The 25,586-nt window shown below is 30.3% G+C and overlaps 2 protein-coding genes across 6 annotated transcripts; both read left to right on the forward strand.

The window, feature by feature from the left end:
* Positions 1-60: 60 nt before the first annotated feature.
* LOC130451988 (uncharacterized) lies at positions 61-761 on the forward strand. Its single transcript, XM_056791351.1, has 3 exons — positions 61-198; positions 280-454; positions 506-761. Exons 1-3 carry the CDS (start codon positions 136-138, stop codon positions 625-627), a joined length of 360 nt encoding a protein of 119 aa, XP_056647329.1. The 5' UTR covers positions 61-135; the 3' UTR covers positions 628-761.
* LOC130451971 (P protein-like) lies at positions 560-25,552 on the forward strand. Of its 5 annotated transcripts, none has more exons than XM_056791335.1 (15): positions 560-750; positions 1,458-1,574; positions 3,287-3,447; positions 6,415-6,599; positions 6,681-6,947; positions 8,081-8,284; positions 9,555-9,670; positions 9,726-9,864; positions 10,800-10,935; positions 10,993-11,189; positions 14,049-14,142; positions 14,255-14,397; positions 15,897-16,155; positions 17,720-17,813; positions 25,373-25,552. In XM_056791335.1, the coding sequence occupies exons 1-15, from the start codon at positions 722-724 to the stop codon at positions 25,455-25,457; spliced, it is 2,226 nt and encodes a 741-aa protein (XP_056647313.1). In that variant the 5' UTR covers positions 560-721; the 3' UTR covers positions 25,458-25,552. The 5 variants fall into 5 exon arrangements, with proteins under 5 accessions (XP_056647313.1, XP_056647305.1, XP_056647308.1 ...); XM_056791327.1 differs by lacking the exon at positions 560-750 and adding an exon at positions 783-892 and having other exon boundaries at positions 1,419-1,574; XM_056791330.1 differs by lacking the exon at positions 560-750 and adding an exon at positions 783-892 and having other exon boundaries at positions 1,425-1,574.
* The last annotated feature ends 34 nt before the right edge of the window (positions 25,553-25,586 follow it).

A 25,586-nucleotide genomic window follows, 5' to 3' on the forward strand; every position in this document is an offset into this window, starting at 1 on the left:
TTAATTAATTTGCAATTTCATTGTCTGCGCTACTGGACAATTTGAATTATGTAATACAACAGCGAATAAAAATGATTTAAATAAATTCGTATTTTTTTAGTTCAATCAGATTACCAAAAGTGGCAAAGTGATAACATGATTCAAAATTATTTTTTGTTTAGTATCTTAGTCATAGGTAGTATTATATTAGAAGGAAATGTAAGTTTTATCCATATTGATTCATTAAAGAAAACTTCATTCAAAATAAATTTCTTATTTGAATATTTTTGTTATTTTAAGTGCGAATCTTCGGAGAATGGTAATGTTACCGTTAAAGATTTTTGTATTAAGGAAACTGGTATTAGTAAAGAAAAAGTAAAACAAATGGAAGATGAATCTATAAAAGAACTAGACGAAGATTGTTACTGTTACCTTCATTGTATATTTATATCTCTAAAGTTGATTGATGAAAAAGGTTTTACACCATTTTCACTTTTACAAAAATTTTAATCTAATATATTTTCAGGTAAACTTGACGTTATGAAAACAATGAAGGAATTTCCAGATTTTAACGAAGAATGTTTAAAGAAAGTTCCTCTAATTATGGAGTGCACTGATATTGCAGCTCTCGATGCTTGCGAATCCTAGTTGCTCAAAAATTTAGTTTGAAATTAATTTTATTATAACATTTTGTCCTAAATTGGAATGTTGTAAAACATCTAATAATTATTAAATACATTTAATGTGGGCTAATGCGTACAATAAAGAAATGTAAGTAAAAACAATCTTTTATTCCCAAACTTGATTAGTCCACTTTTATTTTATGAAGTATGTTTGTAATTGAGTGCAAGTAAACGTATTTTAGATTATTTTTATAATACCTATTTAAAATGGAAAAGGAATTAAGCATAAGGTGATTTCTTTACATTCATTAATCCATGTCGTACAATTATAAATAATATATAAATAAAACTTTGTTAATTTGTAATAATCAAGATTTAGTTTATAAATATATGAATACATTTTGGTATTTAAATAACTTTTACTGTTTGTTCGATCGAGAATTACGTTTCGAGTTATTTTCGGGATAAAATATTTTATTAAACAATTTTATTATCGTTTTCCATGTTTTGTTCAGTTATTTCAATTCTAGATGAATGTAGCTTGGTGATACCAAAAAATCTATATTATATAATTTAGAGGTTTGGCCTCATAATTTCCTATATACTCATTTCTCGGAAAAAAATTCGTGTAAAAGAATCTTTTTATATAATATAGTATCTACTAGGCCAGGTTATTTCACCGTAATATCTATTCAAATAAATTGATGATATCTAATTTTTAAAATATTAAATCATATAACCTTCTACCATAATTTGAATGCATTTCCTGTCATTTTAAACGTATATTAGTCCTCTGCAAAATGTTTAACAAACAAGTTCCAGCAAAACAGTTTTTAAAAGTATCAACATTCCTAGTACATCCAAAGTAAAAATCAGCGTACCAGTACCGGATACAAAAACTATAAATTCAAGATTTAATGGTGTTAACACAGAAACAGAAGATGTTACAAGACAAGCTTTTTTACAAAACAGGTACGTCTTATTTCTTATGTCGATTACGACAAACAATGTAGTACGAAAAAATAAATTTATTGGAATAAAATTAGTATCTAATAATAAAAAAACTAAGCGTGTTTTTTCCTATTAGTTTACTCTAGACACTGGAATTATTATTATTTACAATAAAAAAATCTTTATTATCTTTAGCAAACAAATAATTATTTGGTATAGAAACAGTACAATTTCATATGCTGTTAGGCTAATAATAAAACTACCGTCATTTGGGAGGACTTTTCCCCTCGGGATATCTTTGTCAAGATTTTGAGAAAATGTTTAGTACTTAAAAATGGTTGATCCAAGTTACACCAGAGGCGCCTAACGTACTTGGATCAACATTCCCAAATGTACCGTTGGCTCCCCTGAGTTTTTGGCGGTCTAGGAATTTCTTATCATTCCAAACAGCTGTTTTCTCTACCAAACATTCAACAAGTGCTTAATAGTGGTGTCGAACTTTAGTTTGTGGAGCCTCCCTGAACAAAAGGTTAAGTATATAATGAGTATTGACTATAAGTTGTTGTTTTTATTCAATTCGTTTGATTAAAATTAGAAAACCTTGTGGGTAAAGTCATCTCGTACTTCACCAGAAAAACGGAGTTTCTTTGCCCACCTAATGTTCTTGTTGAATCTTCATTAAATTACCATTTTTGAATATTGTAATGCTAATTTTATTTATAAAAATTATTGAAGTCTTATTATAACCTCGTTACGTTTTTCTATCTACATTAGAAATTGAACAAAATATTTGACAACACCAAGTACTTCGGAAGCTTAGAAAAAAAACGTGATACTGGAAGCGAGAGTACTATTGAAGACGAGGACGAATATTCTGTGCATGACTCTAGTCTTTCCTCGATTTAATATGAGGCGGACCATGAAGAAGAAGACTATAGACTAACTGTTTCCTCTGGCCAATGTATGGTACCAGATAACATCACATGCAATGCTGGAAATTTCCTTGTTGTTGAACTTAAAGGAAAGAAATCAGTGGCAAAAATACTACTACTTGATGGAAACATCTCACAAGGGAAAAACATTCAGATTCTCTGAAATTTTAGATGAGGCGAGCATTCAACGCACAGACATTATTCTCAAAGCAGATAATCCACAAGAAAAAAGAGGAGTTTTCCATTTTTTCCAAATATTTCTGAAGTGTCTTTTAATTTTTTTGAAGTGTGTATTAAAGTGTTTATTAAGTTTATTGAAGAATAAGTTTAGTGTAATTCAAGTTTATGAAAATGTTTCTATAAAAATATACACTAAATGAATTAAATTTGATTATGTATGCTCTTCAATCCTAGTCCTTTTAACATGACAGAGTGAAAAAATTACAGACACGGGGAATATGAACCTATAAATATAGAGAAATGGTGATGACTTCGCCTACACATTTTCAATTTTTTGCGACAAGATTTAATGATGTAATAGAAAAATCATTGATTCAGTATTTTCAGATCATGGTCGTACAAATTGGGTATTTTTCTGGAAAAACCATTTACAAATATCTGAAATTTGATTGTAACTTCGAAAATAGGCAAAGTCCCTCGATTGACGGTACCACAGTTTTTTAATTATCATGAAATTTTTCAATTCAATTTTTACAATTTCAAATTCAACAACAAATAGTGAGAATGTAGAAAAAATATCGAAATTGTTAAACATAGCTTATTTCTGTTTCTGTTTCATAGGGACACCGAAGGAATGAAATATGATGTGAAACATTATTATAAAATACTTAAAATTGGAGGGTTAGTTTTAGTATGGTTGATTTGCGGTTACGCACTGTGGGTGAATAACGAAAGAGATAAGGAATCATACGAACTAAATATTCCAAATGGTTCATCTTACAGTAAGTGGAGTGTTTTTTGATTAGCTAGTATGCGCAAGCCCTAGAAATAACAAAATCATAATCTTCAAAATGAACTTTATACCTAAGGCCCAATTTTACAAATGGAGTTTAACTCAAGCATCGGTTTAAGCGGCGGGTACCGGTTTTTTCACTTTTTATAAACTTCGGCTTAAACGTTACAGGCGATCAGATGGTAGTTTAACCTTTAGTTTATATTGAAATGGAGGATCCGAATTTAACTTTTTCATATTGTTCATCCAGTTACATCCGAGGCTAAACCGTTGGATAAACCTCCTGGACGACCACCTATAAGGTGGTATGAAAGATGGTCCTCAGCATCCCAACTACTCCTGGCGAACTCTTGATGAAAATACAGGACCTAGTTCTAACGTTAGAAAAAGAAGAAGATATTGTTCACAATATTATAAAGAATTTTGGTAGAATTATTAAGGATTTGCGCTTTATATCTGATGACATGACCGTTTTTGCTTTTTTCATCATGCTATTCCATTGCCAACTCCTCTCATTTTTTTTCTTTTTCCTTTTACGGTATCACTTTTTTTGGATTCGACTGTCTCTTTGTATTTCTTCACAATGTAAACCAAAAGTACTACTTCACATAAATTGCACGATTTTTCATGTTTGTTAACTTTGTCAACTTTCTTAACAGGTTGACTGTTAAGGTTGAGGTTATTTGTTTTGTTGCCTTTATTTATGCAATAAATAATGTAAATTATAGTTTTATTAACTGTTTATTTTTTTTTGTTTCAAATTAGCAAAAAAAAGATGCTACCATCGGCGCGGTCGACGTGAGGCATTAATATTTTCACTGAATGCCGAACACTCCGATCGGAGTAGCAATAAATTGTGGCTATAAATTTACAATAAAAACAAAATCTAATTATTCGAAAAACCTTTATTTGAATACAAGCAACTCAAAAGAACTAAACTTGTAACATAAGATAAGGTATTAAAAAAAACATATTTGGTTTACGGGTAAATAATCATAAAAAATCAAAACAACATAAATAAATTTTCTCAAAGCAAACAAAAACATAAGGAATATCACACTAAAAGTACACTGCTAACAAGATATTATACCTACAAAAGAAAATTACGATCTATTAGTTTACAGTTAATAACCAGGAAAATGGAAATCACATAAACAAGTGGCAAAAAATATAGGAAATACCAGACTGACAAGAACTACATTTTTTTATGAAAGTCTTCAAATCACTTTACACAAAAACCAGGATTTTCGGGGCATTGTTTGCATTCAAACGTCGTCTGTTTCCTCATTTTTTTGCCTGCAGGTTCTACATTCCTTCCTAGAAACTCATGGTTTTCTCAATTTTTTCTAGCCTTCGGATTATTTTTTTGTTTAAGAGAACGGACAAGACATCATCATTTGGGTTTAACAGGTCTCCGATCACCTCCAGTCTAAAGTAATAGAAACAAAGGCGACGACCACCAAAGTACTTTCTATGTAGATAGTATGCATTAGTCAAACTCATTTGCAGAACATGAATGAAAAGTTTCTAAAACCACCTTATCGTTTTGCTATTGAAAGTACTTCAACATTTGATCTGGGCGATCAATTCCTGACATATAGTTATAATAATAGTATAAAATGGCTTTATGTTTTTCAGCTTTTTTCCCTTTTTATTCTAGAAAATGCCACTTTCATTCCCAAATTCAGTGATGTCGCGTTTGTTCTTCCATTTTCCAACATGAATGCCATTAGTGTACCTAGATTCGTTTTCTCCTTCTTCTTAGGGTACCGATGCAATAGGTGTCATTTTCCAGAAACCTTATAGCTAAGTCAACACTGTTGTAAAAGTTGTCGAGGTATACCGCGTGTCCTTGACCTAACTTTTCCTCAAGTAATTGCATAACTACTTTGGTTGTATGTCCAGTTCCGCCATATTCATCTGATGAGCCTTCAAACACGCGGAATTTCAGCACCAATACATCAGGTTCTGTAAGCATATGAAGCCTTAACTAGTACTTGGGTTATTTATTTTGTATGTATCGTTTGAACTGTAAAAGCCCTTGGCATAGCAGCATAGATTCGTCTAACAATTCTTTTCCCAGGTAATAGAGATTGTTCATATTGGACCATATGGACCACAGATCTTACTTTGTCTAAGCGATCTAGTGTTGGTAGATGTAAAGTGTAGACACCTCAAAATGAGAAGAAATCTATTCTTTGAGATATGCTTCCGGAAAATGGGTATATTGAAGAGCGGACCTATGAAAATTTTCAATTATGGAACTGTAAGGTGCTTCCAATTTGTGATTTGTGATACGTGACTTTGCAGATGTTTCACTACTGAGAAAAACTTGAATATCATTTTGTCTGATCCATAATCTGCGATAAATGAGTGTCGTCAGTTATAAGGCAGAGAAAATCTAAAGGTCTGCCTCTGCACAGAACCGGTACTAACAGCTCTTGATTTTTCTTGAATTGTTTTAATGTACATGTTTTTGTCCACAATTTGCTTGTGCCATAGTCGGAGTTGGACCGGTATTTACAGGTGAAGCCGGTCGATTTCCTAACTACTGGTCATCATCATGTCCATCTGCATCTGAATCACTTTCTGACTCTGATTCGTAGAGATGATCTTCATCTTCGGACTCCGAAAAATATTCGTCACCACTGCTACAAATTTTTTTAGAAGGACGCTGGAGCAGCTCCAACATACCCTTGCTAGTAACGACTGCATATTGATACGTAAAAATTAAGCATACACATCACTTCGATTGGAGTAGTCGGCGTCGTTGATCGATGCCAGTGCACTCCGATTGGAGTAGTCAGCACTCAACCTGTTACACAATTATCTTTAAAACAAATCTTGTTTATTCTTGGTTTAAACTTGAGGTCAAGCCATAGTTTAAATTTTAGTTTAATCTCCAGTTTTACCCGAGGCGGTAAAATTGACCCAATAAATAAAATAAGATTTTTAGGTTTTGTTATTTACGAGCTTCCAAAAGATAATAAAATAAAAGTGATACTAGATGGCCGATTTCTTCCTCCCTATTATGCAAACTTGACAAGAGAACATATGGATGTATGGGTACAACTTATGGTGATGAAAGATGTACCCACCAATCCAGAATACATTGATAATACAAATGTTATTTCACTACAGGTAAAACCCAATGATAATCCTTTAATCGATAAAAATTCGTTTTAGTTTACTAAATTTACAAATCAAAATTGGTTTTTTTAGAACGTTTCGGAAAATTGGCAACTACCATTGGCAAATAACAAATTTCTTGATCAGATACCAGAAACGGAATGTAGTAAAGTGTTTCAGCTGATACCATATGAAACAAAAAATTTCACCTATCATTTGCTTAGTTTACAATTCAACACAAATTTACAATCGAATTTTACAGTATCGATGAAATATAATTTGCAACCGACCAATCCAGAAGATGGCGTTTTGTACGCTGCTTTAATATTAATAATACTTTATTCCACTATTATATTTGAGGTAAATATATTTAATCACATATAACCGTTTATATGTATATATATATATATATATATATATATATATATATATATATATATATATATATATATATATATATATATATATATATATATATAGAAATTTCTATCGATTTGAATATTGAATTTTGAATTCCATGAGCTTAAAAATTTTTACAAACTTTAATAATATCAAAATCACCGGAAATCTTGGCAAACATTTCAGGTTAGGTCCTTATAAGTGAAATTGTAATTTATAGGTTAGGTGAGGTTAGTTGAATATTGAGGGTTTGAGTGTATGTTATCTTGGAATTATGATACTTAAAGATTCCAGGAAGCTTAGGAGCAACTGATTCAAATATGGTAAACGTGTATAAATAGGTGAAATAGAAATGTCACAAATGTTTGAAAATGATAATTCAATGTTTAAGTCAGTGTCAGATGTGTTATACAATTTATAAATTTCTTTTATTTTTTATTTTTTAGACCTTTTGATATATCAATGCTTCTAAATGTTCTGATTTCAGGTCTCTTTTGTTTTAAAATTAGTTAATAAAAAATTGACGTTTCTACTACGACTTTAGTCTTTATCAAAATAAGTGAAGTAATTCCTATTGATATTTTACAAAAATTGGAAAAAAAATATCAAAAAAGAGCTGAATCACTTTTTAATAAATGCAAAGAGAAAAATATTAAGAAAATTGATAATCTCAGATTAAAACGACAACCTATTGCTAAAAATACAAATGAAATAAAATCAAAGATAAAGACTAAAATTAAGTCGAAGCGCCAATTTTCTATCAATCTCTTAAAAATTATTAAAAAAACTAATTTTAAAACACAAGAGACCTAATATCAAAAGGTCTAAGAAGGTTTTCCGGCGCATATTATTATCGATCGTAATTAAAATAAATAAGAAGGATTTCACCCTCTGAAAACACCAAAAAATTCAACGATCGATAATAATATGCGTCGGAAAATCTTCGAGTACGTTGTAGAAACAAAAGTAAATTCAAAAATGTGGCAGCAGCTAAATACTTTTATGGCTCTCTCGAACGCTCAATAGGGAGGAACTTAAACGTTCCACAAGCTTTAATTGGCTTATTGGCATTTTGACAAATTTTTTCATTTCAGGTAATTCACCGAACTATGGCTTCTATTTTGGCAAGCACAATTTCTGTAGCAGCTTTAGCTGCTTACGATCAAAGACCATCAATGGCAGAACTAATATCTTGGATAGATATTGAAACTTTGATACTATTGTTTTCTATGATGACAATTGTATCAATTTTCAGCGAAACCGGTATTTTTGATTACATCGCAGTTATTGCATTCCAAGTACGTATTTCGAATAATCGATACGTCAATTTATGAAATTAAGCTTCAATATTGACTGCATATTCATGTAGATCATTATCCCAAACGTTCGTGATTAAAAAATAACAACTATGTTATAAATGTTTTATAGAAAATTTTCGAGTACTTAAAAAACGGATGGCTCAATTTATGATTAGTAATTCACTAGAATATACTTTTAAAGATAGTGCTTAATAGTTCTTTAGAGATAAGTTCTTAACTTGCAATTTGCAAATCTTAAAGCACAGCATTACATATTTGCAAATGATACATTATTAGTATACACAGTTAAAAATGACAAACAAATGCAAACAATAAACAAATTAACGAAGACCTTAATAAATATTGCCATTGGCTGTTTTCTAACAAGTTAAAAATAAATATTGATAAAACTACGTATATAATTCCTTGAAAGAAACAAACTAGTAAACAATTTTGATTCAAAAATCAATAAGATTCTTTTGGAAAAAGTTGCCACACTTAAATATCTGGGACTGATAATAGATGGGAGTTTTTAAATTGTCAAATGATTATAAATCAAATAGTAAATAAAGTAAATCCTCTAGGTATAGGAATTTTCATCCATTTGGGGAGCCTGTGAGAAAAATAATTTCAATGAAATTCAAATCATGCAAAACAAATTTTAAAAATTTTGTTTAGTTATCTCACACCAATACATGTTTTGCATGAAGAGTTAGAGATATCAAATTAGAATCTTTATTGCAACTTGACCAATGAAAACTTGTTTATAAAATATTAAATAACCTGCAAAGATCAAATACAAACTTTAATTCAAATAATGAAATACACAGTTACAATTCAACGTCAAATACAGACTTATATCTATCGCCAAACAGAACTAACATAGTTTTAGATAATCCTCTTTAGCTCGCATTCAAAATCTTTAATAGTTTAAGTAATGAAATTATCTTACCAAATCTTTGTTAGAAAATGTAGAAGATTCTTAAATACTTGGTAGGTACTGTGAGAAAAAAATAAGTTATGTTATAAAGTGCGTAATGCGACAACTTGAGACTGTTTAAGTTAATTAAGTCTCAAGGCCGGAGCTTTAGAGCACTGATTTGAGTTTCAAACAATTGCTAATACTTTTGTAAAGCGTTTAATTAATAAATAAAGTTGCTTAAAAAAATGTACGGGCACTCTTTTTGCAAAAATTACTGAATTGAAATCTTGATTTTTTATTTCTCAGTAATAGATCATAAAACTAGTGGTATAAATATGTCACTTTCAGAAATCTGGAGGTAAGTTGTGGACACTGATCTACCTTCTATGCGGATTATCAACTCTTACTGCTTGTTTTTTGGATACGGTCACAGCAGCTCTCCTCGTCACACCCATTACGATTAAGTAAGCATTTAAGATGAACTTAAAACTAGTATCTTATTCTTGTTATTTCCATTAGGCTGTGTGAAGTTATGAAAATTAATCCGATTCAAATATTAATTTACACAGTATTATCCGCGAATATTGGAGGAGCTATAACGCCGATCGGAGACCCACCTAATGTCTTAATTGCCTCTTATCCAGATGTAGTTAAAGCTGTAAGAATATTCAATTCATATAGAGGAGAAGGTCCGAATATGGTCCCCTCTTATACATTTGATAATAACTCAAAATAATGTAGTCCTATGAATATAAAATTCAGCACCCAGATTGTTGTTACTTCCTTATGTAGTATTTTAGGACCAAAATATTTTGCAACAGTAGTCAAATGCCAATAAAAAACTTTTTTTTGAAACAAGAAATATTTTGATAAAAAGTTGAACTTAAGCAAAACTTAGCGACAATAGTCGTAGACATAAGCGTCTTTTTCTGCTCCAGCACATTGTTCATTTAACACTGGACCCATAGTTGTGTTGTCCTTGAAATGATCATCGCAAAACATGCATTCCGCGTCTTCCCCGTCTGTAATGCCACCAATTTCTTCCATATCCTCATCAGCTGGAGAGAAATCATCTGTTTTGGCGCTTAGGCTTTGAATATTAATAAGAAACAGGTCGAGCATGCTATCGTTCAGTCTTTCAGAGGGTGCTTGCTTCTCTGATCACGTCGTAACTAAAAATTTTTACTTTTACCTGGAGAGCTATTGGAATAATATTTGATATGAGTAGCCTTCATTTTTTGAAGCTGCAGATGTTGAAAAGAAAAACATAAAGGCGAAAAGATATGCTATCTACTATCACTAGTCCCTTTGATACCAGTATTAGTTTGATGGTGATACTCGTGTGTCCTTCGAAGCACCTGCTGGATGGATGGTTTATATAGGGGAGGAATAGCCTAAGTGTTTTAAAGATTGTAGGATCCCTCAGCCTTGCCAATATATATTGTTCTCAGTGGCGCTCTCGGTTTTCCCAAATTTTTGGGGTGACCCGAATTAGCAGCAGGACACATACTCAGACCTTCTTCTCTAATATCTTAAACTTCGATGACTTTCTTACACCAGTTAAAATAATAAGCTATTTTTTCTACTTTTTAGGGTGTCACTTTCGGTAAATTTACTTTACATATGGGCGTCGGAGTTTGTATAACTCTCGTCGTAATCGGTCTGCAAATAAAAATTTTGTATAGAGACATGAAATATTATCAGTCCGATGAACCACAAGAAATTCGAGGTTTGTCAGAATTTTTTCTATAAGTGATATGTCTTTTATAATACTTATTTTGTTTAGATTTGAAAAGAGAAATAGCTGCTTGGGAACGAACTGCAGCCTCTGTTAGTAGTTACAGTAGAGATGAAAATATAATTAAAGATACGTTATTAAAACAAACAGCACAACTTCAAAATAAATTGAAAGATACTGTTAATAATTGTTATTTCACTTCTTACGATACACGTGTGGAACAGATAGAAGATTTAAAAAGACAGGTAACGTGAAATAATCAGATAAATTTTAATTGGTGAAAAAAAAACTAACAAAAGAAAGAAACTGGAAGATAGGGACTTTAAAATCTCCATAAATTTTCCAAACATGTTTACTGTATTTAAATTTTTCAAGGAGGAACTTTATGTTCTCGGAAGTCTCATTCTTATCAGAACTATGAGCAAAATATTCGGCACTGACTAAATCATCTGCCCTAGAAAAGTAAGGTTTCATTTCATCGTTTACGATGTCGGAAATAAGAAATTTTCGTACTAGGATTAAGTAAATACGAGACCCCAAATACTAAGCTTGTTTTTCAGACAAATGCAAATCACGTACTAAATCGTTCAAATCACTTTGTATCAATAAATGCGGTTCTTTTGAAGTAGCCGGTTCATAACTTGGGTCACTCTCTTGAGATACCGGACTAGACACAGAGTCTCGACTTTCTGCTTGATTTAGAGGCTTTGGCAAAGAGAGTTCGGCACTATGTAGGATTGGTCTGCTAGCCGATGACAAGTTTGGATACTGGACAGTGTGTTTGGATTTAGTTGTGACGCATTTTGTTTGAATCAAACAAACATAACAATAATGTATTGATTCCGACCAAATAATTGATATACCAAAAGGCAAAACGCCTAGATTCTTGTTTAGCTTTTTTGGCGCACAGGGAAACTAAAATAGATCATATAGCACTTATCAAATAATGGAATGGCGTAAATTTTCGACGCTGAAATGTGGAAATGAATTCTCCACACACATATCAAAAAATTTCCGGGCTATTTGAACACTTTTTCACGGTATATCTACAATGTAATAACCGTAATTTAGTTAAACATCTACTGCATGAATTATGAAAAACATGGAAAAAAAATATTTGATAGTTGTTTGGGCTTTACTTGGAAAGGTCGTATATGGGTTAGTATGCACACAAACAAATTTTAATAAAAAAAGTACAGTCATATATGGATTCGTATGAAGAATGAAGGAACAAATATAAATTTAAGTGTTTGATATAAAATAAAAACTATAATAATTTTAATCTGAAATACCGAAAAACAGTTTCGTTTGTCGTTGTAACATAAGAAAATTTTCTACACTTTGTTTAAGTTTTTTTACCACAAAATCGACATTTTTGTTTGTTTTTCATCCATTCACGCAAATGATCTATTTTGTCAGTTCTCACTTAAAGGTACATCTTGATGTCTGATATGAATTTATCTCATTTTCTTTGGTATAGTTGGTGTGCCTGGATTGGATTGGAATAGCTTGCTTGATATCAAATAGAGACATGTAAACGTCTGAATTGTTTCTGCGCCAATGAATCCAAGCATTTACAACACACATGTCTATCATATGAAAAAATATTCATTTATATCATTTCTTAGATCGCAAATGAATTCTATACGAATCAAGTTATATACTTCAACTGCTTGAGGGCAATTAATGTTTTTCTATAGTTTTCCCTTTCTAAAGTACCTTCATTTTGTAGTCATTGGTTCTCTACTAAGTCGAAAGCATATTATCAAACCAAGTAACGGTACCAACACCAACTTTGTTAATAGTAACAACTTTGTCAATTAAAAATCCACGTTCTGCTCTTGATTTTTTAACTCCTTTTCTGGCGGCCTATCTATATTAATGAATCTGTTCAGGTGCACTGTACTTGAGGCAAATGTTAATGCTATTGAACCACTTATCAAAATAGATCTTATAATTAACATATCTATTTCAGTAAGACGAGTCACGACATTGCTGCTAACACCCAAGTTTGGTACACCTTCAAGTAGTGTATGACTTTCATCTACAGCAAAAATCTCAAAATCATAACTGTATCTTGAAACTTCACTGAGAACTTGAATCTTATATCCACATTTATGAGGCTCCGCTGGGTTGTTTCAGGTCATGACAAAGGGAGTTATCTGTTCATCAACTGCCAGATATTCCTCTTTGGATACTAGTAAAAGCTGCTGCCTAATGCCTAATAGTGGGCGCACTGAATAACGTATCATGACCTAGGACTGCCCAACGGGATATAATTATTGCTGTCTTTCAAGTGTAATTTTTGTTTATTACAAAAATTTATCATAGTTTCGTAAATTTGTGACTGTCCTGAAGGCTTGTTCGAGTAATATCGTGAGATCGGTAATTTCACTATTGACATGAATATTACCCTGCCATAAATTGCTCCATTTCTGGAGCCGCGTGGCTCCAATAAAGTGTTATTTTACTGGGTTTATCTTTTTTGCCTTTCCTTTTTTCTGCGTGGTTGGTGGAGGGTTATTTTCATCATCAGAGCAATCCCTATCTGTTTCGGATATAACAAGAGATCGTCTATGACGTTGAAATTGTCTAGGGAGAACATATTAACTATCAGAATCGGAAGCTAATTCATCATTACTAAGTGAGCCATCCCCAAGTATAGTATTAACATGCTTCTGAGAGCCATAAAAACCAGCGCATACGACACTATATATGATACCGCGGAAAAATGATAAAGTTAGGTTAGAATGCATACGAAACAATAAATTGTTTCATCAAAAAAGCCCCCAGTATGATAGAAATATGCAAAAACGTAAACATTAAATATCAAATATTTGAAAAAGTACAATAACAGCACCAGGTTTTATTTACAAAAAAGTTTTTACAGACACTGAATTGAATTTCACACAAGTGCTTAGAAAAGTGAGGTTATAACCGAAATGACGCTAGACCATAGACAACAAAAGATATTTTCTAATTTCCAAAATAACAATTAGAATATCCATCAAGGCGACCAGCAATAATAACATTTCATTATACGAATATATACCAATATTTTTTTCTTTTCATTTATTTTTAACCATTCCATGTTTCATTTTTAGTATCCGATAAGAAATAAATCTTTGTTGATTAAATCCGGGATAACGCTCGCACTGGTTATAAGCGTATTTTTCTTGAATTCATTTCCAACTTTCTGTAAGTATAACGACTTAATTTTCGGTATAATAAATGAAGAATTTTATTCGAAGTGCAGAATAAAATGTTATGATTTATATTAAATTATACATGAGATACGTTTCAATGTTAGGCAACCTTGGTCTTGGATGGACAGCACTTTTGGGAGTAATACTCCTTCTTCTGCTCTATGATACAAAGGATCTAGAAGGAATATTTGCCAGAGTTGAATGGTCAACGTTGATATTTTTCGCATCTTTATTCATATTGATGGAGGTGAGATTAAATTCAATTATATATTATTGAATATTTTTAAAATAAACGTCATTATTCGTGATATCGCAAATTCATTTTTGGTTTTCTACCTTAACTATAAAGTAACCGTCAATATATTAACAGAATTCTAATACCGTAAAGATTTCCTGGCGAAATTTAAAACCCGGCCTTAATAAAGTCGCAGCGTTTTATTTTCATATATCTATATTATTTATATTCAAAAATTTCAGCAATTTTCAACTATTTTCAATTATGAATCAGTGACTTATGTTTGTTATAACGGCTCCAAGTTCAATACCATACATGAACCAGGGGTCAGCTAACTGTAACTCACTGGATGGTACGATCTCTAATTTTTAGAATCTTACTCCAAACATTTCCTGCTAATGCCCATATCCAATATCTACAACTATCGACCGCATCATAAACCCAAAATCGTTCATTTATGAGCATCTGGTCGTCAGATATGTTCCCAAAATTATTTATTGATAACTAATCCTGCTCGGTATATGATTCCTAATTATTTTTATCTTATCTTATCTTACTTCATCCAGTTTTTACAATGTCCCAACTATCAACCCTGTAATAAACTTAAAGTAAATTATCTATAACCGCCTGGTTTCAAGGGCGCTAAAGGATTAATGTACTTTTTACAACATGTAAACTAGGCGCCAAGACCGAAGGGTCAGTTTAATCCTATGTGTATTTTGGGCGCTAACCGACTGAAGTATATGATTTAAGTTATTTATTAAATCACCGACATTTATAATAAGATATACTTTTGTATTTTTAGATTTTCCTATAAGAGAAATGACCTATTATCACTTAAGGTCTGAAAAAATTTACCGTTAGAGGGAGCTACTTTGCACTTTTTTTAAATGAAAAATCTGCCCTTAATAAAGTTTCCTTACAACATTTTTGTAACACTCTACAGAACAAAGTAAATTTTATATTTCTTTATATTTTTATTTAGTACTTAAGTACATATTACATATAAAATAAGAGATTTACATAACCTAACCTAACCTAACCTACTTAAAAATCTATCAACTTTCCCTCTATTGGATTATTTTATGACTCGACCTACCTGCACTTCTTAGCGCCGAAAATACATGTCGGATTATCTACCCTTCTTGGTCAGACAGGTAAAGAAGGATGGTTAGCGCCCAAATTACACCCGCCGGGTTTCAAAACATCTAAAATCATTTGTCGTTAATAAAAGCTAATTCTCACGATTACATAACCGACGTTTTACAAGTTTGTCGGAATTGAAAAAAATAACAGTAGTTACAAAAGCAGCATTTTTATCTGTCTATCTAATTTTTATATTTTTTCAAGCTGAGGTAATTAATTCACCTTTTTGGTAGAAAAGCCCAATGTAATAACTAAAATAATTTGTGATTGTTTCGTATCTATCACAAAAATAAAATATAATATCTCGTTTATTTACTACAAAAAACATATTTGATTTCATTTGAAAAATGAATTGATATTTTCAGGCATTATCTCGTTTGGGATTAATCGATTGGGTAGGAAAACAAACACAATATGTAATTACATCCGTAGGTCCAGAATCAAGACTGGCCACAGCATTAGTTTTAATTTTATGGGTGTCATCTGTAGTATCAGCTCTGGTAGATAATCTACCACTCGCAACAATGATGATACGAATAGCGGCAGACATGTCCAATAATGAAGATTTACATTTACCATTACCTCCACTAATTTGGGCTATTGCATTTGGATCTTGTCTAGGAGGTTGGTAAAATTATTCTTTGAAATATACATAAGAGTTTTTTAGTTGTTTTCAACCGTCATATTGACAATAACCCCTGTCTTATTTATTTAACAAAAAAACAGTTGAAAGTTCTGTTTCATTTTGTGATAAATATACGGAGTGTTTCAAAAAAGGTGATCCCGTCTCTAGGATATATAAAAAACTGACAAATATTTGGGGTTTGCTCAAAAATTCGAATAGAACGAAAGAATAAGAGCGTTGAAAAGAAAAAAATACACTTATTTTATCATTTTGCCACAATATTGTGTTGAAATTTTTTACGAATATGTTTTGGAAGCTAATACATCCAATAAATTTGTTTTTATATCTGAGTTGTATAGGGGACGCTAGTTACACGGTTCGTACCAAGTAGTATTGAATATAACTTTTACAATACTAGATTTATTAAGCAAAATTTCAATTGAACTAACATGTATTTTTACTTGTTTCTTCGAGAAAACTTTTTTGCATAACGCTTAACTGCTGCACTAGTGTTTCCTAAGCACTCGCCTAAGGTTGATAACATCTCAATGTATTTAAAATTATAGTACATTTTGATTAACAATATCTAATTTATTTAATAAATAACAAGGTTTCAGAAATGTAATTACTATTGACTCGACGTCATAAATATCAATGAATGACAGTTTTTCATAGCAAACTCGGCGAAAATACTATTTTCGTGTAAAATTCAAAGTTAAATAATTATGGGTACTCAACTATTGGGGGCCTTAGTATGAAATAAACAACATTTTGAGTCCCTGAACCGCAATACACGATCTTCAAATTGCTGTTTGATTCATACTAATGCCTCCAATAGCTCAGTGTCTATAGTTATTTAACTATGCAAAACAAGATCCTATACTGATTAGACTGGATTTTTGTGAAACGTTACAACAAACGAAAACCCTCAGTCACAATTTTTTTAAATGTATATGGTTTTATCGATGGGGTCTCATTTACGCAACAAAAAATGTTCAATTTACATAATGCTTACTAATTAAAAATAATAAGAATTAATAACTTTATCAATACTTTATACCAGCATCGGTTATTACTTTAAAATTTTCAAATCTAATATTGAAAATGTTATGTTCAAAACTACTTGGTACGAACCGTGTAACTAGCGTCCTCTATGAGAGTCAGACATCAAAACAAATTCATTGAATGTACCAGCTTCCAAGACATGTTGGTGTAAAATTTCAAGAAAATGTTGCCAGTATTTTCGGCAAAATCGTAAAAAATATGTATAAGTTCTTTTTCTTCAACGTTTTCTATGTATCCTTGAGACGGGATCACCTTTTTTAAAACACCCTGTATAACAATATTATTGTCAATTGGCAATTTCAACTATCACAGATCCAATATTATGACGGAATATGAATATTTACAGTAGGATGCAGAATAATTCTTGAATGGACCAAATTATTTTAAATGATAAATCAAAGTGAAATATAGAGATCCATCTTCAAATTTTCTTTCATTTTAAATCATTATCAGACAGTTGTTGATAGTTATTGAACTAAATTAAATTATAAATTTCAGGAAACAGTACTCTGTTAGGATCATCTTCAAACATTATTTGTGCAGGTGTGGCAGAACAACACGGTTATCGAATCACTTTTTTAGAATTCTTAAAGTAAGCATATAATAATATTCTAAAACATAACAATAATAGGGAATATGTATGTAGTTTCTATTCACTTCATTATTTTTTCTCAGAAATATTAGTGGCAAAATTATTATAAAATCAAAATTTACTCATTTCATTTGTTCTCAATTGTTTAAAATATGAATTAAAGAGTGCAAAATAAGCGAGAGATAAACGCATTATCATTGGTGGTGACGTCCTGGATTAATCATTATCATCAATCGGTACTAGTAGTCCGGGTGCGGTCAATGCTGCCGTGTGCAATCATAGAGCCAAAAATAAAACAGTGGAATTTTTATGTATTTTCAGTCGCTGAATCCAATATGCTCGACGTTTTTGCGAAAAACTAGTACGTTTTGTTTAAATCGCCATTGTTTAAACAAAGTATGACAATTTTTTTATGCAAATATGGCCCATTTTAAGAGGACAAGGTCTTTTGCTTTTTTTCCGTATAATGCATATTTAAAAATCGACTATTATTACTAACTTTCGATGTTAATAACTTTTGACCAACTGAACATTTTTTAAAATTGTAGAGTAAGGTTCAAAGAACCTAACCTAACCAAAGTGTTGAAGCTACTTCTGTTGATGCCTTTTTTAGTACACTCCATAAAAGAATTATATTCCTTCAAATAATGTTCTTCCCTGGATTTCTCAGGGAGAAGATTCATAGTCGCTGCAGTTGTCGATTCAACAATATCTTCTGGTGTGCAGTTTAAATTTCCATCATTATTACTCTCCATCACTAATAATAATAATACTACACTCCTTTTAATTAGACACAAAACGGATTTCCTTGAACGAATATCAAGAAATAAGAATGTGACAGTTTATAGGAGAAACGAATTGCCATGAGAAAGAAAGAGTTCACAGTTCACACATTTTAATAAAACAATTTTATAATTGCGTTAAAAGCGTGAAAAACTGAACCACTACGATATTTTTTTTCACGCTTTTGAACCGATTCAAAAATTACATTATTTTGACTTTCTCTACAAAATATATATTTTTTATCGAGCTATAGCTATGTAAAGAATGAATTAAATATAAAAAAATACATCTTGGACAAATGAGTTTCTATCAAATCACTCAGAACATTACTCGTGTTGTAAAGTGGACTTTACACTAATAATTTCAGTCCGGAAAATAGCATTTTACGGTATCCTTGTAATTCACTGTACTCTTAAATTCTCCCAATCCCGTTAAATAATTGGAAATAAAAAATCAGTTAACATCAATAACTAAACTTTTATTCTAATTTTTGAATGTTAACAGTAATGTTACCAGAAACATTTATTGTAGGATTTACTGGATGTACTTCTTTATTTTCAATAATGCTGGAAGATGTGTGGATTTGGTTTAACACTTGTACAAAAGTTTCACATATTCGTTTTCGTACCTTTTCGAAGACTTAATTCGAATAATTTGGCCTACTGCTTTCGCACTTTTCTCAGCAATTTTATTTGAATTATCAATATATTTCAAAATATTTTTGTATTTCCAAAAATTCAATATGTCTGTCTTTGTTTACAATGTTACCTTAGTGACTTTTATTTTTTTTAATTTCATATTTTAATATATTTTTGCTTTTTATTAAAAACCGAAAACAGTATAAAAAAATATTACGATATACGTCCGTGCAGTTATTATTACAGTACTCGATTAGATATTCTTGACTCGGCTCCTTCGTCGCCTCGTCCATAAACATCTATCTCGTACCGTACTAAATCACTTCCCGAACTTATAACGTAAATAACTATTATGTCATTCTAAAACGTTTTTACGATTGAAATATTTTTGTATTTTTAAAAATTGAATATGTCTGCCTTTGTTTACAATGTTACCTTACTGACTTCTAGTTTTTTCATAATAAAAGAATAATAAAAGGAGCTATTTTTCAGTAAAATTGTCAAATATGACATTTCATTTTTAATATATTTTTGCTTTTTATTAAAAACCGAAAACAGTATAAAAAAAAATATTACGATATACGTCCGTGCAGTTATTATTACAGTACTCGATTAGATATTCTTGACTCGGCTCCTTCGTCGCCTCGTCCATAAACATCTATCTCGTACCGTACTAAATCACTTCCCGAACTTATAACGTAAATAACTATTATGTCATTCTAAAACGTTTTTACGATTGAAATATTTTTGTATTTTTAAAAATTGAATATGTCTGCCTTTGTTTACAATGTTACCTTACTGACTTCTAGTTTTTTCATAATAAAAGAATAATAAAAGGAGCTATTTTTCAGTAAAATTGTCAAATATGACATTTCATTTTTAATATATTTTTGCTTTTTATTAAAAACCGAAAACAGTATAAAAAAAAATATTACGATATACGTCCGTGCAGTTATTATTACAGTACTCGATTAGATATTCTTGACTCGGCTCCTTCGTCGCCTCGTCCATAAACATCTATCTCGTACCGTACTAAATCACTTCCCGAACTTATAACGTAAATAACTATTATGTCATTCTAAAACGTTTTTACGATTGAAATATTTTTGTATTTTTAAAAATTGAATATGTCTGCCTTTGTTTACAATGTTACCTTACTGACTTCTAGTTTTTTCATAATAAAAGAATAATAAAAGGAGCTATTTTTCAGTAAAATTGTCAAATATGACATTTCATTTTTAATATATTTTTGCTTTTTATTAAAAACCGAAAACAGTATAAAAAAAAATATTACGATATACGTCCGTGCAGTTATTATTACAGTACTCGATTAGATATTCTTGACTCGGCTCCTTCGTCGCCTCGTCCATAAACATCTATCTCGTACCGTACTAAATCACTTCCCGAACTTATAACGTAAATAACTATTATGTCATTCTAAAACGTTTTTACGATTGAAATATTTTTGTATTTTTAAAAATTGAATATGTCTGCCTTTGTTTACAATGTTACCTTACTGACTTCTAGTTTTTTCATAATAAAAGAATAATAAAAGGAGCTATTTTTCAGTAAAATTGTCAAATATGACATTTCATTTTTAATATATTTTTGCTTTTTATTAAAAACCGAAAACAGTATAAAAAAAAATATTACGATATACGTCCGTGCAGTTATTATTACAGTACTCGATTAGATATTCTTGACTCGGCTCCTTCGTCGCCTCGTCCATAAACATCTATCTCGTACCGTACTAAATCACTTCCCGAACTTATAACGTAAATAACTATTATGTCATTCTAAAACGTTTTTACGATTGAAATATTTTTGTATTTTTAAAAATTGAATATGTCTGCCTTTGTTTACAATGTTACCTTACTGACTTCTAGTTTTTTCATAATAAAAGAATAATAAAAGGAGCTATTTTTCAGTAAAATTGTCAAATATGACATTTCATTTTTAATATATTTTTGCTTTTTATTAAAAACCGAAAACAGTATAAAAAAAAATATTACGATATACGTCCGTGCAGTTATTATTACAGTACTCGATTAGATATTCTTGACTCGGCTCCTTCGTCGCCTCGTCCATAAACATCTATCTCGTACCGTACTAAATCACTTCCCGAACTTATAACGTAAATAACTATTATGTCATTCTAAAACGTTTTTACGATTGAAATATTTTTGTATTTTTAAAAATTGAATATGTCTGCCTTTGTTTACAATGTTACCTTACTGACTTCTAGTTTTTTCATAATAAAAGAATAATAAAAGGAGCTATTTTTCAGTAAAATTGTCAAATATGACATTTCATTTTTAATATATTTTTGCTTTTTATTAAAAACCGAAAACAGTATAAAAAAAAATATTACGATATACGTCCGTGCAGTTATTATTACAGTACTCGATTAGATATTCTTGACTCGGCTCCTTCGTCGCCTCGTCCATAAACATCTATCTCGTACCGTACTAAATCACTTCCCGAACTTATAACGTAAATAACTATTATGTCATTCTAAAACGTTTTTACGATTGAAATATTTTTGTATTTTTAAAAATTGAATATGTCTGCCTTTGTTTACAATGTTACCTTACTGACTTCTAGTTTTTTCATAATAAAAGAATAATAAAAGGAGCTATTTTTCAGTAAAATTGTCAAATATGACATTTCATTTTTAATATATTTTTGCTTTTTATTAAAAACCGAAAACAGTATAAAAAAAAATATTACGATATACGTCCGTGCAGTTATTATTACAGTACTCGATTAGATATTCTTGACTCGGCTCCTTCGTCGCCTCGTCCATAAACATCTATCTCGTACCGTACTAAATCACTTCCCGAACTTATAACGTAAATAACTATTATGTCATTCTAAAACGTTTTTACGATTGAAATATTTTTGTATTTTTAAAAATTGAATATGTCTGCCTTTGTTTACAATGTTACCTTACTGACTTCTAGTTTTTTCATAATAAAAGAATAATAAAAGGAGCTATTTTTCAGTAAAATTGTCAAATATGACATTTCATATTTTAATATAATTTTGCTTTTTATTAAAAACCGAAAACAGTATAAAAAAGCATTACGATATACGTCCGTGCAGTTATTATTACAGTACTCGATTAGATATTCTTGACTCGGCTCCTTCGTCGCCTCGTCCATAAACATCTATCTCGTACCGTACTAAATCACTTCCCGAACTTATAACGTAAATAACTATTATGTCATTCTAAAACGTTTTTACGATTGAAATATTTTTGTATTTTTAAAAATTGAATATGTCTGCCTTTGTTTACAATGTTACCTTACTGACTTCTAGTTTTTTCATAATAAAAGAATAATAAAAGGAGCTATTTTTCAGTAAAATTGTCAAATATGACATTTCATTTTTAATATATTTTTGCTTTTTATTAAAAACCGAAAACAGTATAAAAAAAAATATTACGATATACGTCCGTGCAGTTATTATTACAGTACTCGATTAGATATTCTTGACTCGGCTCCTTCGTCGCCTCGTCCATAAACATCTATCTCGTACCGTACTAAATCACTTCCCGAACTTATAACGTAAATAACTATTATGTCATTCTAAAACGTTTTTACGATTGAAATATTTTTGTATTTTTAAAAATTGAATATGTCTGCCTTTGTTTACAATGTTACCTTACTGACTTCTAGTTTTTTCATAATAAAAGAATAATAAAAGGAGCTATTTTTCAGTAAAATTGTCAAATATGACATTTCATTTTTAATATATTTTTGCTTTTTATTAAAAACCGAAAACAGTATAAAAAAAAATATTACGATATACGTCCGTGCAGTTATTATTACAGTACTCGATTAGATATTCTTGACTCGGCTCCTTCGTCGCCTCGTCCATAAACATCTATCTCGTACCGTACTAAATCACTTCCCGAACTTATAACGTAAATAACTATTATGTCATTCTAAAACGTTTTTACGATTGAAATATTTTTGTATTTTTAAAAATTGAATATGTCTGCCTTTGTTTACAATGTTACCTTACTGACTTCTAGTTTTTTCATAATAAAAGAATAATAAAAGGAGCTATTTTTCAGTAAAATTGTCAAATATGACATTTCATTTTTAATATATTTTTGCTTTTTATTAAAAACCGAAAACAGTATAAAAAAAAATATTACGATATACGTCCGTGCAGTTATTATTACAGTACTCGATTAGATATTCTTGACTCGGCTCCTTCGTCGCCTCGTCCATAAACATCTATCTCGTACCGTACTAAATCACTTCCCGAACTTATAACGTAAATAACTATTATGTCATTCTAAAACGTTTTTACGATTGAAATATTTTTGTATTTTTAAAAATTGAATATGTCTGCCTTTGTTTACAATGTTACCTTACTGACTTCTAGTTTTTTCATAATAAAAGAATAATAAAAGGAGCTATTTTTCAGTAAAATTGTCAAATATGACATTTCATTTTTAATATATTTTTGCTTTTTATTAAAAACCGAAAACAGTATAAAAAAAAATATTACGATATACGTCCGTGCAGTTATTATTACAGTACTCGATTAGATATTCTTGACTCGGCTCCTTCGTCGCCTCGTCCATAAACATCTATCTCGTACCGTACTAAATCACTTCCCGAACTTATAACGTAAATAACTATTATGTCATTCTAAAACGTTTTTACGATTGAAATATTTTTGTATTTTTAAAAATTGAATATGTCTGCCTTTGTTTACAATGTTACCTTACTGACTTCTAGTTTTTTCATAATAAAAGAATAATAAAAGGAGCTATTTTTCAGTAAAATTGTCAAATATGACATTTCATTTTTAATATATTTTTGCTTTTTATTAAAAACCGAAAACAGTATAAAAAAAAATATTACGATATACGTCCGTGCAGTTATTATTACAGTACTCGATTAGATATTCTTGACTCGGCTCCTTCGTCGCCTCGTCCATAAACATCTATCTCGTACCGTACTAAATCACTTCCCGAACTTATAACGTAAATAACTATTATGTCATTCTAAAACGTTTTTACGATTGAAATATTTTTGTATTTTTAAAAATTGAATATGTCTGCCTTTGTTTACAATGTTACCTTACTGACTTCTAGTTTTTTCATAATAAAAGAATAATAAAAGGAGCTATTTTTCAGTAAAATTGTCAAATATGACATTTCATTTTTAATATATTTTTGCTTTTTATTAAAAACCGAAAACAGTATAAAAAAAAATATTACGATATACGTCCGTGCAGTTATTATTACAGTACTCGATTAGATATTCTTGACTCGGCTCCTTCGTCGCCTCGTCCATAAACATCTATCTCGTACCGTACTAAATCACTTCCCGAACTTATAACGTAAATAACTATTATGTCATTCTAAAACGTTTTTACGATTGAAATATTTTTGTATTTTTAAAAATTGAATATGTCTGCCTTTGTTTACAATGTTACCTTACTGACTTCTAGTTTTTTCATAATAAAAGAATAATAAAAGGAGCTATTTTTCAGTAAAATTGTCAAATATGACATTTCATATTTTAATATAATTTTGCTTTTTATTAAAAACCGAAAACAGTATAAAAAAGCATTACGATATACGTCCGTGCAGTTATTATTACAGTACTCGATTAGATATTCTTGACTCGGCTCCTTCGTCGCCTCGTCCATAAACATCTATCTCGTACCGTACTAAATCACTTCCCGAACTTATAACGTAAATAACTATTATGTCATTCTAAAACGTTTTTACGATTGAAATATTTTTGTATTTTTAAAAATTGAATATGTCTGCCTTTGTTTACAATGTTACCTTAGTGACTTCTATTTTTTTCATAATAAAAGAGTAATAAAAGGAGCTATTTTTCAGTAAAATTGTCAAATATGACATTTCATATTTTAATATAATTTTGCTTTTTATTAAAAACCGAAAACAGTATAAAAAAGCATTACGATATACGTCCGTGCAGTTATTATTACAGTACTCGATTAGATATTCTTGACTCGGCTCCTTCGTCGCCTCGTCCATAAACATCTATCTCGTACCGTACTAAATCACTTCCCGAACTTATAACGTAAATAACTATTATGTCATTCGAAAACGTTTTTACGATTGAAATATTTTTGTTTTAGAGTTGGGTTGCCAGTGATGTTATCCAGTACAGTTGTTATAACTTTATACTTATTATTATGTCACGTCATTTTAAATTGGCAATAAGTGGAGATTTTATTGTTCATTTCAGGAATATATTGTTTTAATTATCAAATGATATTTATGTAAATAAAGTAAAACCATGTTTTAATTTCATCTTATTTAAGTATACAAATTTATTTATTTACTAACTGA

This window comes from Diorhabda sublineata, chromosome 1 (assembly GCF_026230105.1).
Source record: "Diorhabda sublineata isolate icDioSubl1.1 chromosome 1, icDioSubl1.1, whole genome shotgun sequence".
NCBI lineage: Eukaryota > Metazoa > Arthropoda > Insecta > Coleoptera > Chrysomelidae > Diorhabda > Diorhabda sublineata.